General features: G+C 58.3%; 1 protein-coding gene across 4 annotated transcripts in view; it reads left to right on the top strand.

Annotated features, from left to right (window-relative positions):
* Window positions 1-15,291, top strand: part of CRHR2 (corticotropin releasing hormone receptor 2) — a 39,239-nt gene extending 23,948 nt beyond the window's left edge. For 2 of the 4 annotated variants that reach the window (XM_056118329.1, XM_056118331.1), the window contains 10 exons: window positions 4,377-4,462; window positions 5,034-5,140; window positions 5,341-5,458; window positions 6,603-6,756; window positions 7,198-7,258; window positions 8,294-8,366; window positions 13,393-13,478; window positions 13,565-13,700; window positions 14,040-14,081; window positions 15,148-15,291. In XM_056118329.1, coding sequence (XP_055974304.1) covers window positions 4,377-4,462; window positions 5,034-5,140; window positions 5,341-5,458; window positions 6,603-6,756; window positions 7,198-7,258; window positions 8,294-8,366; window positions 13,393-13,478; window positions 13,565-13,700; window positions 14,040-14,081; window positions 15,148-15,288 — 1,004 coding nt within the window. In that variant the 3' untranslated portion in view covers window positions 15,289-15,291. Of the gene's footprint in view, window positions 1-4,376; window positions 4,463-5,030; window positions 5,141-5,340; window positions 5,459-6,602; window positions 6,757-7,197; window positions 7,259-8,293; window positions 8,367-13,392; window positions 13,479-13,564; window positions 13,701-14,039; window positions 14,082-15,147 lie in introns of all 4 variants that reach the window. The other 2 variants (XM_056118328.1, XM_056118330.1) reach the window with 1 other exon arrangement.
* Window positions 15,292-15,533: the final 242 nt, after the last annotated feature.

The following is a 15,533-nucleotide window of genomic DNA, read 5'->3' as shown; positions in this document are numbered from 1 at the left end:
ATATATATTATATCCTGTTTTATACTCCTGGTAGTGCTTAGGGGACCATATGGGGTCCTGGCAACTGAACCCAGGTCAACCATATGCAAGGCAAGTGCTCCACCCCTGTACTATCACTCTGGCCCTCCAGATCTCTTTTCAAATATCCCATTAGCTCTGTTTGGAAGGAGGACACTCATCACTCAATGCATTGGGGACATTCCACAGGAATGGGCCACGGAGTGGGAGTGGCAGAATCTGGGACCCACACTTCTCCGGCTCTCCCTGTCTGCATCATCCAGAGTCTAATGCCCCTGGCAGGCCTTGCTGCACACCAAGGACATTGATCTTTACACGGGTACCTGTGTTGTCGTGGAAACAGGCACCCACCTCACCACGTCCATCTGGAGACTCTGACCTGACCACCTCCCCTGTCCATGCCCGTCCTCCCCAGGAGCCAGAGGTGGACGCTTCTGTCTAATTCCTTCCTGTCTGAGGCTGTGGCACAGGTCTGAGCTGCCTCATTATCTGCCTCATCTGTCTCCTCATCCCCCGGGACCCGGTGTCTGGAGACAGAGACTCCTTCTCAGGCATTGCTGAGTCCCACAGGAATGTCCTTCCACCTCTGTATCTCTCATCTCAGACCCTGCACTTCTAGACTGCAGCAGGCCCAAATCCACTTGGTTTAGTTCCACCTGGAACTCGGTGGTTTGTGTCCAAAAGGGGGTCCAGCATCCCAACTTCTGCCTCCTGTCTGTACCTGACCTGCTTGAGTTTTTCCTTTTTCCTAGCAAAGAAAGTAAGTGCCGGGTGAATTCCAACATGCTCCAAACGGGGACATTTGTGTTTCCAATAATGGATTGTAGCACAACCGTGGATGGTGAATTTAGTTGCAGGCCATGATCAATATTTGTTTATAAACTAAAGAGAATTCATGGGTGGAGAAAAGGAAGCGTGTTTTCACTGTAGTCAGGATCAATTTTGCTTTATGAAACTGGATTCAGGAAAGCTGTGTCTTGGAGTCTGACCCCAACTGGATATGTTGTTGCATTTCAAGAGCAGGGCCAGAGAAACGGTTTCCTCAGAGCTGGGGAAGCCCCCAGAGGAGGTGGCAGCTGAGCTGGAATTTAGAGTTCGGATGGTTGGTTTGGAGCCACACCCAGCAGAGGTCAGGGCCTGCTCCTGGCTCTGCGTTCAGGGATCACTCCTGAGGGTGCCATGGGAACCATATGGGATGCCAGAAACCCAACCTGTGTTGGTCTCATGCAAGGCAAGTGCTTCCCCTACTGTGCTCTCTCTCCAGCCTGGACTGAAGAACCATGTTGTTCGGTGTGTGTTTGGTGTGGTGGAGAGAACAGCACCTTTCGTGGTGCTTCCACCCAGGGCCTGGTGCTTTCCATTGCCACTTGTCCTGCAGACGGTGGAGTGGGAACAGGAAGTGTAGGCTGTGATCTGCATGCCAGAGGCCTTGAACATCCCTCCCAAGGGGACTGGGCTGTATTAAGATGCCACCTGAGGCATTATAACAGAGATCACCAGCTTACTGTGGCAGCAGGAACAAAAGATAGAGTGAGTGGGGGTGTCAGAGGTCGAGGAAGAAGCCAGGAGGCAGGAGCTAAGCGAGCGGTGGGACCCTTTTCCCACCGAGTGATGCTCCCCGCACCAGCAGTGCAGGCAGGTGCCATGCACAAGTGGCTCCCGTGTCTGTCCTTCTTGGACTGGGACCAGCCCCAAGATTTGGGGGTCCTGGTACCACCGTGGGGCAGAGCTTCCCTGTGGTTGGCAGGAACAGGGAATGAGAGAGTGGACTCCAGATAAAACCAACAAGGATGGGATCCTGGGAACTCTGTGCCCTGACGCAGGAAAGGTTTGGCTGCCTGTCTCCTGACCCCTCCATCCAACCCTTACTCCCAGTTTCAGCGGCCCCATGAGAAATCACACTTGGGAGATGAGAATCCTGAGGAACTCTCCTCGGGACCCTGATCAGAGAGACAAACCCTAGCACCTCAGAACAGCTCAGGCCAGGTGGTGAGCAAGGACCAGGTTGTCGGGATAATGATGGGCAGAGGGGTGATGGCTCGGCTAGATCAGAGCTGGGAGCAACCCAGTTGGCCTTCCTGGAGGAAGGGGTGCAGCAAGTTGGCTCATCTGTGAACTCATCCCCAGGTGATACCTTTTTCTGTCCTTTGAACCACAGCCAGGATCAATGTCTGGCTTATTTCACATGGGCCTTTTGAGAGGGATTAACCCCCTCCAGAGGAAAGGGGGTTCATTTCACCAAAGATACTTCCCTCCCATGAGAGGGCCACCTGGTCTTCTCACCTCCCCTCCCTGTGCGCGCATGCACGTGCGCGCGCGCACACACACACACACACACACACACACACACACACACACACACCACCCTAGCCCACACTATCCTAGAGTTCAGCAATGTTGCTGATTCAAAGCATCATGTGGGCACTTGCTATCGATGTGGCCTCCCGCCCACGAGCCCTCAGAAAGAAGATGCCCTCGGGCCTGAGGTCAGTGGCCGGTGTCCTTACATCAGGACCACGTACCAGACAGAACTCAGGGCCGGGAAGACTGGGTCACAGCCCCAGGCTGAGAGAGGCTCTGAGCTCAGTGCCCCCAAATTCAAAACCCGCAATGCGCATAGAAGCTTTCCCCATTGCTTCTGTTCCTCAGCAAGTGCTCCTGAGTAATTCCATTGCTTTCAGCCCCCTGTCAGAGCGACAGAAGTGAGCATATCAGGTAACTTCATTACTTCAGAACTCACCATTTCCCACTATAATCACAGGTTCCCCCACCAGCTCCGTGACTCTGGGCTCGGCGAGCTATTTATCTTTTTCCGTTGTAGTAGTTTTCTGTTGTCTGTTGTTAAGGCCAAAAGAAAAATCCACAAGACCCTTCCCACAGCCCTGGACTCCAAAGCGCCCCCAGTGTGGATTTCCAGCCACTTTCCAGGGAGAAGACAGCCCCATGGCACGTTGCAGAAGAGAAGATTCTGGGGCTGCATAGATGGGAGTGCTGCAGGCTGGAGGCTGAGGATTGAAAGGTCGGGTGCGGGATGCTGAGGACTGAGACCCTCACCCTGCACGCTTTAGAGCCTGAGCATTCTCCGACCCCTCAGCTTTCCCATTCTCTAGATCTGCGGCACATGTCGTCTGTCAGGCTTGAGCTCTGCGTGTCCACGCCCATGGCACCTCCAGCTCCAACATGTAGGCTGGTTTTCGGACTTTCTGACCCGTCAGTCACGCAATGGTGTTTCCCCCCGATCCTCCATGCCTTAGGACTAGTTGTGGCTTAGAGCTAGGGTGCGACTCCGTTACACATCTTTGTCTCTTTGGCACACAACTTCCTCTCTCTGAGTGTTTCCTCCTCGGAATTGTGGGCTAACAGCATTTGCTTACTGGTTCCAGGCTCGGGTGGAGACCCGTGTCTCTAGCAACGCAAAGCAAAGACGCCCTTGGGATGTAGATGGTAAAAGGTTGGGAGCAGAGTGTGGGCACATGAGAGGCGGCCCTCATAAGCAGAGGGATTGTGATCAGGGTGGAAACTGCCTTATTGAAAATAGGGACTCCGGGTCCAGAGTGCAAAATGCCAAAGTTAGGGGGGCAGAGAGATAGTACGTCAGGGAAGGCGTTTGCCTTGCACACGGGGGTTTGATCTGTAGCAACCCATCTGTCCTGGAGCTCACCGGAAGTGATTCCTGAGAGCAGAACCTCTGAGCACCACCAGGTACAGCTCCCAAACAGAAAACAAAACAGAGCAAAACGAAAGATCAAAGATTATGTCTAGGGGCTGGAGTGATAGCACAGCAGGTAGGGTTTGCCTTGCACACGGCTGACCCGGGTTCGATTCCCAGCATCCCACATGGTCTCCTGAGCACTGCCAGGAGTAATTCCTGAGTGCAGAGCCAAGAGTAACCCCTGTGCATCGCCGGGTGTGACCTACAGCGCAAAAAAAAAAAAAAAGAGAGAGAGAGAGAGAGAAAAGAAAAAGAAAAAAGATTATGTCTAGCATGTTTGGGATGTCTCAAGCAGTGCTTGGAGGCCTGGGAGCCAGCCCAGGGTGAATCAGCTGACTGGACTCATGGTCTGCTCGTGCCTTTGGTAGTGGGGTCTTCCTCGCCACCCCAGCAGTGCTCCTTGGACAGGGGTCCTGCATGTGTAGCCGTACCTCGGCCCCCAGCTCCTCTCCCCAGCCCCTAGGATGGCTTTAGCTCCAGATGTGATGAGATTTGACTGGGAGGGGTTCCCTGCGAGCAGGGATCCCCGCTGTCCAGTGTTTTGGGGCAAGAAAGGGTGAGAAGTGTGGCATCAGCTGGGACCTGGACACCGTGGGGTGCCCTTGAGAAACGAATGACCCTCCTGTGGGGCTGGGGTGTCTTGCAGGGAACGCCTACCGGCAGTGCTGGGAGAATGGGACGTGGGCCTCAAGGATCAACTACTCGGAGTGCGTGCCCATTCTGCATGACACGGTGAGCCGCCTCGCCCAGGTGTGCCCGGTGGATGGTGAGGGCCACGGGAAACTGTCCTTGTATGCCTCAGCCTCACCTCTGTGCAGCCCTGCATGGAAGGGGCGCAGGGCTCAGACTTGAAGCAGACAACCCCACGGGGACGAGAGGCACAGGAAGAGAGAGTGGAGCCAGAGCTCCATGTCCTTCCCCAAATTCTCTTTGGGGCCTCAGTTTCCCTTCTGGTCTTCTGACTCCAGAAGTCAGAAGTTTCCTCAGTTTCCCTTCTGGTCTTCTGGCCCCCAGGCCCCTGAGGAGCTGCCAGAAGCCTCGTGTCTCCACAGACTGGCATTGGGTGGGGCTGGCACCATCACATGTGGGTCCGTGAACAGACTCTAGGAGCTCAGATCCCATATTCCCACGCCTCGTGGCTCTTCTATTCTGGTTACCCCACAAGCACATCTGGGGGTGCCCTGCAGCCTCTGAGTTCATGACAGAGCCTCCGGAGCCCCGGGCAACAGCTCTGAGGCCCCTTGTGCGTCAGCTCGGGCGGCCTGAATCAGTGTATGCACGCGTCTGTCTGTCTGTCCAGCAGAGGAAATATGAGCAGCACTACCGCATTGCCCTGGTGATCAACTACCTGGGGCACTGTGTCTCCATGGCCGCGCTCGTGGCCGCCTTCCTGCTCTTCCTGGCCCTGCGGTGAGTCTGTCCCCCCAAGCCCCACTCACCCCTCCCAGACGCCCCCACACGGTGGGGCAAAGGGGGGGCACCCTGGACCAAGGGGGCCCGAGAGGGAGGTGCCAGGGCAGAGCTGGCCTGAGCTCATGTGGCCTGCACGGACAGCGGGGATCCCTGCTCCCAGGGGACCCCTCCCAGCCTCACCCGCTGGGCCCCCACAGGAGTATCCGCTGCCTGAGGAACGTGATTCACTGGAACCTCGTCACCACCTTCATCCTGCGCAACGTCCTGTGGTTCCTGCTGCAGCTCATCGACCACGAAGTGCATGAGAGCAACGAGGTCGCTGGGCAGTGCTGGGGATGGGGCCAGGGGCTGGGTGGGCGTGGTCAGGGATGGGAGGGGCCAGGGATGGGCGGGGCCAGAGCAGGGACCGGTCGGGGGGCGCAGACTGGGGAAGGGTCTAGGGCTCAGAGCAGGGGCCCAGCCTCCAGGGGGCAACCTACCCCCTGTCAGCACTCCCCCAGGACCTAGGACAGGAGCCTGCTGCATGCACTGGCAGCTTTTCCAGCGTGTGAATGTGTGTATGGGGAATGTTGGGGAGGGGGACTAAAGGGTGGTGCCGCCAGGGCAGGCCTCAGGAGCACTGGTCTGACCGTAGCATCGGCCTGGCCCACCCTGCTCCCCAGGGAATTCAGATCCCCACAAAGACGCCTCTGGGAGGAGGAGAGCAGGGTTCTCCATCTACCCATACAAGTCTCTCCCTTGGGTACAGAGGGCCTCCACCCACAGGACACCCCAGCTGCTGCCTGTCCACCCTCGACTAGCGTCTGAGGTGCTGCATCCAGGTCCCTGTCAAGCTGGGCACTGAATGTGGCCGAGCACAGGCCCCACATTCCGGGGCTGGACCCTTTCCCTGGCCCCAGCTCAGCAAGAGCCTATTTCAGATTCATAGTACAGAGGTGTACCCAGCTCACCGGGTTCGGTTCCCGGCACCCCAGAGTGTCCTCCTCGGCTCCTCCAGGAGTGATCCTGGAGCACAGAGCCAGGAGGCAGCCCTGAGCACAGCTGGGTGTGGCCCCCAAACAAACCAGTGTTGCCGTCCAGGACAGAGCCGTGTACTGCAGTGGGTGGGGCACTTGCCTTGCACCAGTCTGGCCCCTGGCACCCCATACGGCCACTGAGCATCTCCATGGGGGTGCCTGAGTGCAGATACAGAGCAAACCCGAGCTCAGCCGGGTGTGAGCCCCACAGGAAGGAAAAGATGTTGGCACTGGAAGTCGGGAGGGAGGTAGCTGAGCCGCCGCCTCTGCCTGAGCAAACGCGGAGGGGAAGCTCGGAGCACGGGGGAGGGGCCACGCTGTCCCCCGGAGGAGGCCGGGAGACCCCCCCCATGCTGAAGGATGAGGAGGGTCAGGGAGGTTCCACGACCCCGCGGGAACCACCCCTCACCTGTCCGCCTGCCCCCGCTGGCTCCCCGCCGCAGGTCTGGTGCCGCTGCATCACCACCGTCTTCAACTACTTCGTGGTCACCAACTTCTTCTGGATGTTCGTGGAAGGCTGCTACCTGCACACGGCCATCGCCATGGCCTACTCCACAGAACGCCTGCGCCCCTGGCTCTTCCTCTTCATCGGCTGGTGTGAGGGTCCCCGAGGCTCCTCCCACCTGCGCCCCCTCCTCCCCCGGGGATGCCCCACCCCACCCCTTTGTTTGGGGCAGAACCAAGAAAGCTGACTTCCAAGCAGAAAAACCTTAGGCAGGGGCCGGAGCGGGTCCAGTGGGTAGGGCACTTGCTATGCATAGGCCTGGTTCCATCCCCGGCACCCCATGTGGACCCCTGAGGCTGTCAGGAGTGATCCCTGAGCACAGAGGCAGGAGTAAGCCCTGAGCAGTGCACAGTGTAGCCCCCAAACTTGGAAAAAATCCCCAAAAATAGCAAGTAAGCAAATGGGAGACAGTTGCATGCCCTCTCCTCTCTCTGGCCTGGCAGAGGATGGCAGGAGTGGCCTGCTAGGGGGATGAGGGGATGTGGGCGCCCGTGTCCCGCCTGGCCGCTGCAGCCGTGTCTGTCCTCTTCCAGGCATCCCGTGCCCCATCATCATGGCCTGGGCCCTGGGCAAACTCTACTATGAGGACAAACAGTAAGTGGGCAGGGCCGGCCCGGGGGAGGCTCCCCTGCAGAACCCAGAGGGGACTGTCGCAGGTGCCACCATGGCTTGTGGCTTGAACTGCATGAGGAGTCATGGTCTGTAAGCCCCCCAAAGGGTGACCCCTCAGACCTCGGAGAAGGTCTGTCGGGAGCTGAGTCCGGCATTGTGGCAGAGGGTCTGCCTGGGGTACAGTCACCTGCCTGGAGACCCCCTCCGCCCCTGCCCCCAGCAGAGGCTTGCCCCGACGTGGGGAGCCGCTAGGGAGCTAGAGAAGTGGGCACAATGTGGCCAGTGTCTGGACACGCCTCAGGGGCTCAGGGGTGCACAGGAGGCAGACCTCTTTCTGAGAGTTCATGAGTGGCTGTGTGGGAGGCAGTGAACACCCCATCACAGGGAGCATTCAAGCAGAGAGCAGAGCCCTGACTCCGGGAAGCAGGACAGATGCTGCTGCCCACGGGGTACTCTGGGGGTGGGTGTAGGGTCGACTTTCTAGAGGTCCCTGGGGGACTTCCCGAGGTCCGGGAGGAGTTGCTGGCAATCAGCGTGGGTCCTGGCTGGGGGTCTCCGCTGTACTTCCATGCACCTAAAGTCTAGTGTCTGGTCTTGTGGGGCCCCTGGCTGGGTGACCGAGGCTCGGCGTGGGAGAGGACGGCATCCCCACTCTGAGTGCCTTGAAGAGGAGGGGGATGCGTGACTTGAGCATGTGGTTCTGGCCAGGGGTATGGGCCAGCCAGGGCCATCAGCTCCCCTTGGCCCAAAGGAAGAGGAAGAGGAGGGGACGCAGGAAGACAGGGAAAAGGAGGACCTAGAGGAGGGGGGAGAAAGACGAGGAATGGGTGGGGGGGAGGAGTTGGAGGGGAGGAGGAAGAGGAGCATGTGGATTCAAGGCCTGCCCTCTGTACAGAGGCATCAGACCCTGCTAGGGGGGTCTGGGTTCCCATCCAGCCCTGGGCTTGGGGCTCAGGAAGGGTCTGGGCTGGTGGTCCTGAGCTCCCTGTGTGTGTCATGCTCACCCCTTGTATGCAGGTGCTGGTTCGGCAAGGAGCCAGGGGACCTCGTGGACTTCATCTACCAGGGCCCCATCATCCTGGTTCTCCTGGTAAGTCCATGGGGCAAGGGACCGCCCCAGCAGAGGCCTGGGCGCAGACTGTGGACCCACATGGCCCCTGTACACACCACTCTGATAGCCCCCGCCTCTCCCTTCCCACCCCACACCTGTCCATGTCCCTCTCTCTGTCTCTGTCTGTCTCTCTCTGTCTCTGTCTCTCGGTCCATCTCTCTATCTCTCTCTGTCTCTGTATCTATCTCTGTCTCTGTATCTCTATCTCTGTCTCTCTGTCTCTGTATCTCTGTCTCTCTCTGTCTCTGTCTCTGCCTCTTTGTCTCTGTCTGTCTCTGTCTCTGTTTCTGTTTCTCTCTCTGTCTGTCTCTCTCTCTGTCTCTCTGTCTCTGTCTCTGTTTCTCTCTGTTCCTCTCTGTGTGTCTATCTCTCTATCTCTGTGTCTGTCTCTGTCTTTCTGTTTGTCTCTCTCTGTCTCTCTGCCTCTTGTCTCTTTGTCTCTGTCTTTCTCTCAATCTCTGTCTGTCTCTGTCTCTCTGTGTGTCTCTGTGTTTCTGTCTGTCTCTGTCTCTGTGTCTCTCTCTGTCTCTCTGTCTCTGTCTCTCTGTCTGTCTCTCTCCCTCTCTCTCTCTCAGCTTCTCAGTGATCTGCCACACTGAGGTCCTCAGCACAGCGCTGAGACAGCCAGTCCTGGGCAGCTGGCAGCAAAGAAGGTGTGTGGGCTTCTGTTCAGCCTAGTCCAACACCCCCAGCAGCCCCTGTGACCCCTTCCGGGCCCCACCCCCCACCGCCTCCAGCCCAGAGCTGTGTTACTAGAATGAAGCGTAACGAGCAATTGTTCCCCCGCACACCCCACCCTCTGCCAGCCGTATCTGCACGCACAGTGTAATTGCCCCTCGTCTCTGATCCACAAGGAGCCTTAATTAAGACTGAGTTTAAGTGGAGGCTGCATTCTGCAATCCTGAACCCATCATATATCACACATTAAAGAGAGGGAAGCGAGGGAGGGAGATGCCAACACCCCCTGAGAAATTGGCATTTATGTAAGGCTTATTTCAGGCGCCATAATTTCAACCTCCTGGGTGCGCCTGCTTTCTGCCGGGCCTGGCAGGAGGCCGCAAACAGTCGGTGCCAAACGGGCGCCCCTGGGTCTACCTGGGAGGCAGCTGTTGGTTCCTCTTCCTCTCTCTCCTCCTGTTGTGGCTTCCTCAGCATTCACTTGACTGCCAGCCTGGAGTAGCCCTCGCTGGTGTGAGCTGGGGTGCCCCTCCCCACTCCTTGTGAACTCCGTCAGAGGCCGTTTCTCTCTGGGGGCAGGAGCACTGTCCGGGTCTCCAACTGCAGTGAGTCATTCCCTCTCGGGCGTGTGCAGACCCCCGCAGACCCCCCACTCAGCCCTGTGTGCTGGAACCACGCACAGGGAGGATGTGGGAAGCTTTTTGCTGCTTGCCCCCAGTGGCTTGCTTGGTCTGAGAACATCCCTGCCTGAAGCTCTGACCTCAGGGCCTCATTCACACCCCCTGTGCCCCACCTCAGAGAAGGCGGGGAGACTGCGCTGCCCCAGGGCCCGCCCACTACTGCAGGACGTGCCCTGTCCCTGGACAGCGTCCACTAGCTGAGTTGGTAGGAGGCCTTGGAAAGGTGTGTGGGGCCCTGGGCCCCTCCCTGGACCTGGGATTGGCTCCCTGCCCATGATTGGGTCCCGGGTGGGCTCCTGGGGGAGGGACCCACTGACACACAGGTGAGTGGACAGCTGGGTGCCCACCACATGGACCAGCTGGAAGGCGTGTGTGGGGGGGTGGGAAGAGGGAGGGCTGGGGAGGAGAGGAACAGGGGGTGGGGGGATCAGGCAGTTGGGCACTTACCCACCCAAGCCTAAAGGCCAAGTGGCTGCCTGTGTGTTTACGTATGTTAATATGTCGGCATGTGTATGTATCCCTGAGTGTGTGTGCACATGTCAGCTGGGTGAGAGTGTGTGTGCCTGTCAGTGTTTGTGTGTGCATATGCTTGTGTGTGCAGAGTCTCCTGCCCCTGCATCTGGCTGTCCTTGCCGGGGCCCCTTGGAGGGGAGTGGGTTGAGTTCTCCTCCCCACCCCGACCAGGGCTCCGGCAGCCGAAGACCTCCAGAACCAGCCACCACCATGCTGAGACCACTCTCCACACACCTGAAGGTACCGGCAGAGGAACAAAGGCATGCAGGTCCCGGGACTGAGATCTCCCAGCCTACTCGGATCGGGGCTGAGCATCCTCCACCCAGATCCTCCAAATTACAGTAGGCAGGGGTCACACTAATCAACTGGCTCCCTGGCGCCATGTAATCTCATCAACAGCCAAGACTCAGACACTATAAAACCCAGATCCCAGAACTGTGCGGCCGCATTTGCGGCCGCACGACATCTTATTATAACATCTCATTCCTACTTTGACAAACTGGCAGGCTACCGAATGTAACCTGCCCACACGGCAGAGTCTGGCAAACTCCCTGTGGCGTACCCAATATGCCAAATACCAGTAACAATGATGGGTCTCATTCTTCTAACTCTGAAACAGCCTTGAATATGGCACTTAAAAAAAAATCTCAGGGCTAGGACGAAGGAGACGTTACTGGGGCCTGCTCAAGGCAATCGACGATTAACAGGATGGTCGTGATCGTCGTGATGCTTGTGTGTGCCTGAGAATGGGGGGCCCTGGGAGAGTTGGGTGGGGGGGAGAATGGAGGGGAGTCCAGGACTGGGGCCTTTTCCTCTGGGCTTCAAGGAGGGGAGGAGTGATAGGATAGGAAACTTGCCTGCAAGCAGCAATCGACCCCCAGCAATTCATGTGGTTCCTGAGTTCCACTGGGAATGACCTCTGGGCACAGATCCAGGAATAAACCCCGAGCACAGCCAGTGTGGCCCCCCTCAATCAACCCATATATATGATCACTTGATCACTTGACATCCCGTTACACATCGATTTGCTTGAGCAGGCACCAGTAACATCTCCATTCGTCCCTGTTGTGTGCTAGTGTAGCCCAATGGCGTCTGCTCGTTCTAGGAACATGAAGAGCCTCAAACAGATCGTTCATATATATGTATGCACATATATACTTAAATAGAAATCAGTAAGTAAAGGAGGCGAGGAACTGTCTGTCTGTCTGTGTCTGTGTGTCTGTTTGTGTCTGTCTGTCTGTGTCGGTGTCAGTGTCAGTGTCTCCCTCTGTGTCTGTCTCTGTCTGAAGCCACCCCCAGCCAATGAGAAGCCTCAGGCCTTCCCATCTGCCTCTGTTTGGGGCACCAAGAAGGGCTGTGAGTGCTGTGAGCTCATTGCAGGGGTGCTTGGGGTCTCCCTGCGCGCAGCCCTGGAGGTGGAGAACCGTTGAGCTGTAATGTGCTGCGCTGGCCTACCGTAAGGAGGAGGGGCACCAGGGAACACACAATGGCTGGAACCCATGGGAGTCACCCTGTGATCTCGAGGGGCTCATTGCTCTCCTGGAGCCTCAGTATCTTATCTGTGCCATGAAGACCAGGGGTTTCTGGGCGCGTGCTGATGGCCTGGTTCTGCTTCTGGCACCTGTCGTCACTGACTTAATTCCAGGCTGACGGGCCAGGTGGTGCTGCCCTGAGCCTCAGGGCCTGGCAGTGCCTGCCCCCTGGCCCAGGCTTCATTCACTCCTGCAGCAGTGAGGTGTGGGCAAAGGAGAAGGATGGAGAGTGGGTGAATGGCTGATGGTTGAATGGATGGCTGGATGGGTAGGTGGATGGATGGAAGGAAGGAGGGATGGAAGGATGGATGGATGGAAGGATGGATGTAAAGATAGATGGATGGAAGGATGGATAGAAAGATGGATGGGTGGACAGATGGAAGGATAGATGGATGGATGGAAGGATGGAAGGATGGATGGATGGGTATGTGGATGATAGGTGGGTGGGTGGAAGGATGGATGGATGGATGGATAGATGGAAGGATGAATGGATGGATGGAAGGATGGATGGATGGATGGATGGATGGAAGGATGGATGGGTGTGTGGATGATAGGTGGGTGGATGGAAGGATAGGTGATGCATGGATGGTGGCTTGGACAGGTGGTGAGTGAATGGTGGGTAGAAGTATGGATGGTAGAGGGGATGGAAGAACTAGAGCAGGTAAATAATTGAGTGAGTGGACTAGAGGTTTGCCAGGTGATGGGTGGATAAGATTTAGTGCAGTGTAATGTGGCAGCAATGAGAATATATTTGGATTCCAACAGCCTCTAATTAGTTTCTGAGAAGTCAGGAGGAATTTTAAAAGGTCAGGTTTTCTGTATCCCACGTGTGAGACAATTGGAAATGGTCTAATGTGGAGAGGAGACCTTCCTGCTAATGGGGAAGACAGGAGTCCTGGGTCAGGAAGTGAGAAGAGCCAGAGGGCACCGGGGCAGCAGGTGTGGAGGCGTCTGAGCCTGAGAGCAGCCGCTGCTCAAGACTTCCAGTGCAGTGCCTGTCCCACAAGGTCACCTGTGTGGCTCCTGCCCAGAGCCCAGGAGTTGGAGGGACGTAAGGGCCCTCAGGACAGGGACTAGGCTCTGCAAGGGTATGCGTGTGTGTGTGTGTGTGTGTGTGTGTGTGTGTGTGTGTCCATGCACATCACATGCACACACAGAGACTCGTCTGCACACATGGCCCACCTGGCTCCCCCCCCCCCCCCCCCCCCGTCTCCTGTGCTCTCTGGGGAGAGCTCGAGTGTGTCAGGCCTGCACACGTGTACTCACACTCAGAGCTGGGTAGGGAAGCAGGCAGGGTGGCGCAAGGGGGTGTGCTGAGCAGGCCTGGAGTGGATGCAGGTGCCATGCAGGAACCCGGGAGCCGTTTGCCTTTGTTGCCAGGGGCTTTGGGTGAGCTGTGATGAGAGTCCGTCTCTCTTCCGGGGCTTGGCCATCCATCACCCCCGGACCCCTCTCCTCACCTGGAGAGTCCCGTGCACTGCAGAGGCTGGGAGGCAGATGAAAAATGGATTTGGGGGGCGTCTGTGCTCCCTCAGATCTTGGGAGGGACAGCGACCCCCCCTCACGGCCCTTTCTGTTCCTCTGCCCACCCGCCCCACCCAGATCAACTTCGTGTTCCTGTTCAACATTGTCAGGATCCTGATGACCAAGCTGCAGGCGTCCACCACGTCGGAGACGGTCCAATACAGGTGGGGTGGAGAGGTGGTGGGGCCCCGCCTCTAGGTCCCCGGGGGGACCCTGAGGCCGCCCTAGCTGGCCCTGCTGTCATCCCCAGGAAGGCGGTGAAGGCCACACTGGTCCTGCTGCCCCTGCTGGGCAGCACCTACATGCTGTTCTTCGTCAACCCCGGGGACGATGGCCTGGCCCACATCGTCTTCATCTACTTCAACTCCTTCCTGCAGTCCTTCCAGGTGGGCGTCTGGGCCCCCCAGATTGCGGAGCTCAGGGACCTGTTGGGGGTCACCCACCTGCTCCCCCACCTGCCAGGCTTCACCACAAGGATACCCTGGGACCTCCGGCACCCTGAGGGCTGGCCCTGTCTGGATCTCACCCTTAGGTTCCTTGGACCCTGTTCCAGGCCACACCGCTAGTAGGGTCCTGGGCACCCCTCTTTCCCCAGCAGGGTCCTGGGCACCCCTCTTCCCCCACCAGAGCTCTGGGTACCCCCTTTCCCCCAGCAGAGTCCTGGGCACCTCCCTTAACCCCAGTAGTGCCCTGAGCGCCCGTCTTTTTTTTTTCCCACCCCCCAGGGCTTCTTTGTGTCTGTCTTCTACTGCTTCTTCAATGGAGAGGTGAGCCTGGGCCCTGTCACCCACTCCAGGGGCTCCCATGGAACCACCCCAGCTCTCAGGGTCCTGGAGCTGGAGGTTCCACTCTGCAGGGGTGTGGAGGGAGGCCCAGAAACTCCCTCCCTGCCTTGGGGATACAGGAACCCTTGCCCAAGGGGGGCTGGAGCTATCATACAGCGGGTAGGGCACTTGCCTCACACGTTCTGGACCCCAATCCCATCCCCGGCATCCCCTATGGTCCCTAACCCTGCCAGGAGTGATTTCTGAGTGCAGAGCCAGGAGTGGCCTGAGCATCACCAGGTGTGGCCCCAAAAACAAACAGAAAGAGTCTTTCCTGAGGAACTCCAGTCACTTGAGGTCAACTGTTCCAGCCCAAAATGAGACACTAGCACCCCACAGATGTGGTCCAGAGGCAGGTGGGCAGGAGGCAGGCTGTGGGATTTTGAGGGGAGCCGGAGGGACAGAGCTACCAGCATGTCCCCCACCTCCAAGCAGGAGATGACCAGCACCTCCAGGCGGCCCCAGGGAGCCAGACTCAGCACCCCAGTGCAGCCAAGTCCCAGAGATGCAGCGTCAGGCCTGTGGGGGCGCCCACCCTCAGGCCCTGGTAGTAGCAGACAGAGCCTGTGGCGCCAGGCAGAGCTGGTCAGGGGCTAGTGTGGAATGTGGGGACGGGGAGCTGCTGGTACAGTGGATGCTTGTGGGGCCCAGGCTGTGCTACTCATTGCAGGGGAAAAAATCTGCTTTAGAGCACAATGAGGATAAATTGGCCAGGAGGGCGAACAGGAAGGGAACAGGAAGGGCTGGCAGAAGGTGTCCGAGGTGAAGAGGTGGGGCCAGCCCGCAGTGTGGGCAGAGGCTCTTCCAGTACAGGGATCTGGAAGGAGGAGCCCCTGAGGCTGCAGAGAGGGAGTGGGGGTCTCCCGGCGGGACCCGGGCCTTCTGGAGCCCCCTGGTCCTGGGGAGTGATGGTGGTGGTCTTCCCTGCAGGACGTGGGGAATAGGGAGAGGACTATCCGGAGCCCCAGGGTGGGTGCGGAGGGTCCAGCTGAGTCTCCCCTCCTCGCAGGTGCGCTCAGCCGTGCGGAAGAAGTGGCACCGCTGGCAAGACCACCACTCGCTGCGGGTACCCGTGGCCCGGGCCATGTCCATCCCCACCTCGCCCACGAGGGTCAGCTTCCACAGCATCAAGCAGACGGCGGTTGTGTGACTCCCCGCCTCCGGGGCAGCCTTGCTCCGGGGTCTCCGGGGTCTCCTGCAGCGCACGGGGTTGGGGTGGGGGTGGGCGGGAGAGAAGCCGAGCCAGGCGTGCGCAGGGAGCAGGGGAGGGCGGAGCCCGGGAAACTGGAATGTGCAGGAAGAACCAGTGCTCCTCCTCCTGGTTTCCCACACTGGCCGCTTGCACTGGGTGCTCGCCGTGGCCCTGTTTGCGGATAAGGAAACTGAGGCCTGGAA

The sequence above is a fragment of the Sorex fumeus genome, unplaced genomic scaffold (genome assembly GCF_029834395.1).
Source record: "Sorex fumeus unplaced genomic scaffold, SorFum_2.1 ptg000037l, whole genome shotgun sequence".
Lineage (NCBI taxonomy): Eukaryota > Metazoa > Chordata > Mammalia > Eulipotyphla > Soricidae > Sorex > Sorex fumeus.
Note: the sequence above shows the minus strand (reverse complement) of the source record. Positions and strands in the feature narration are given on the sequence as shown.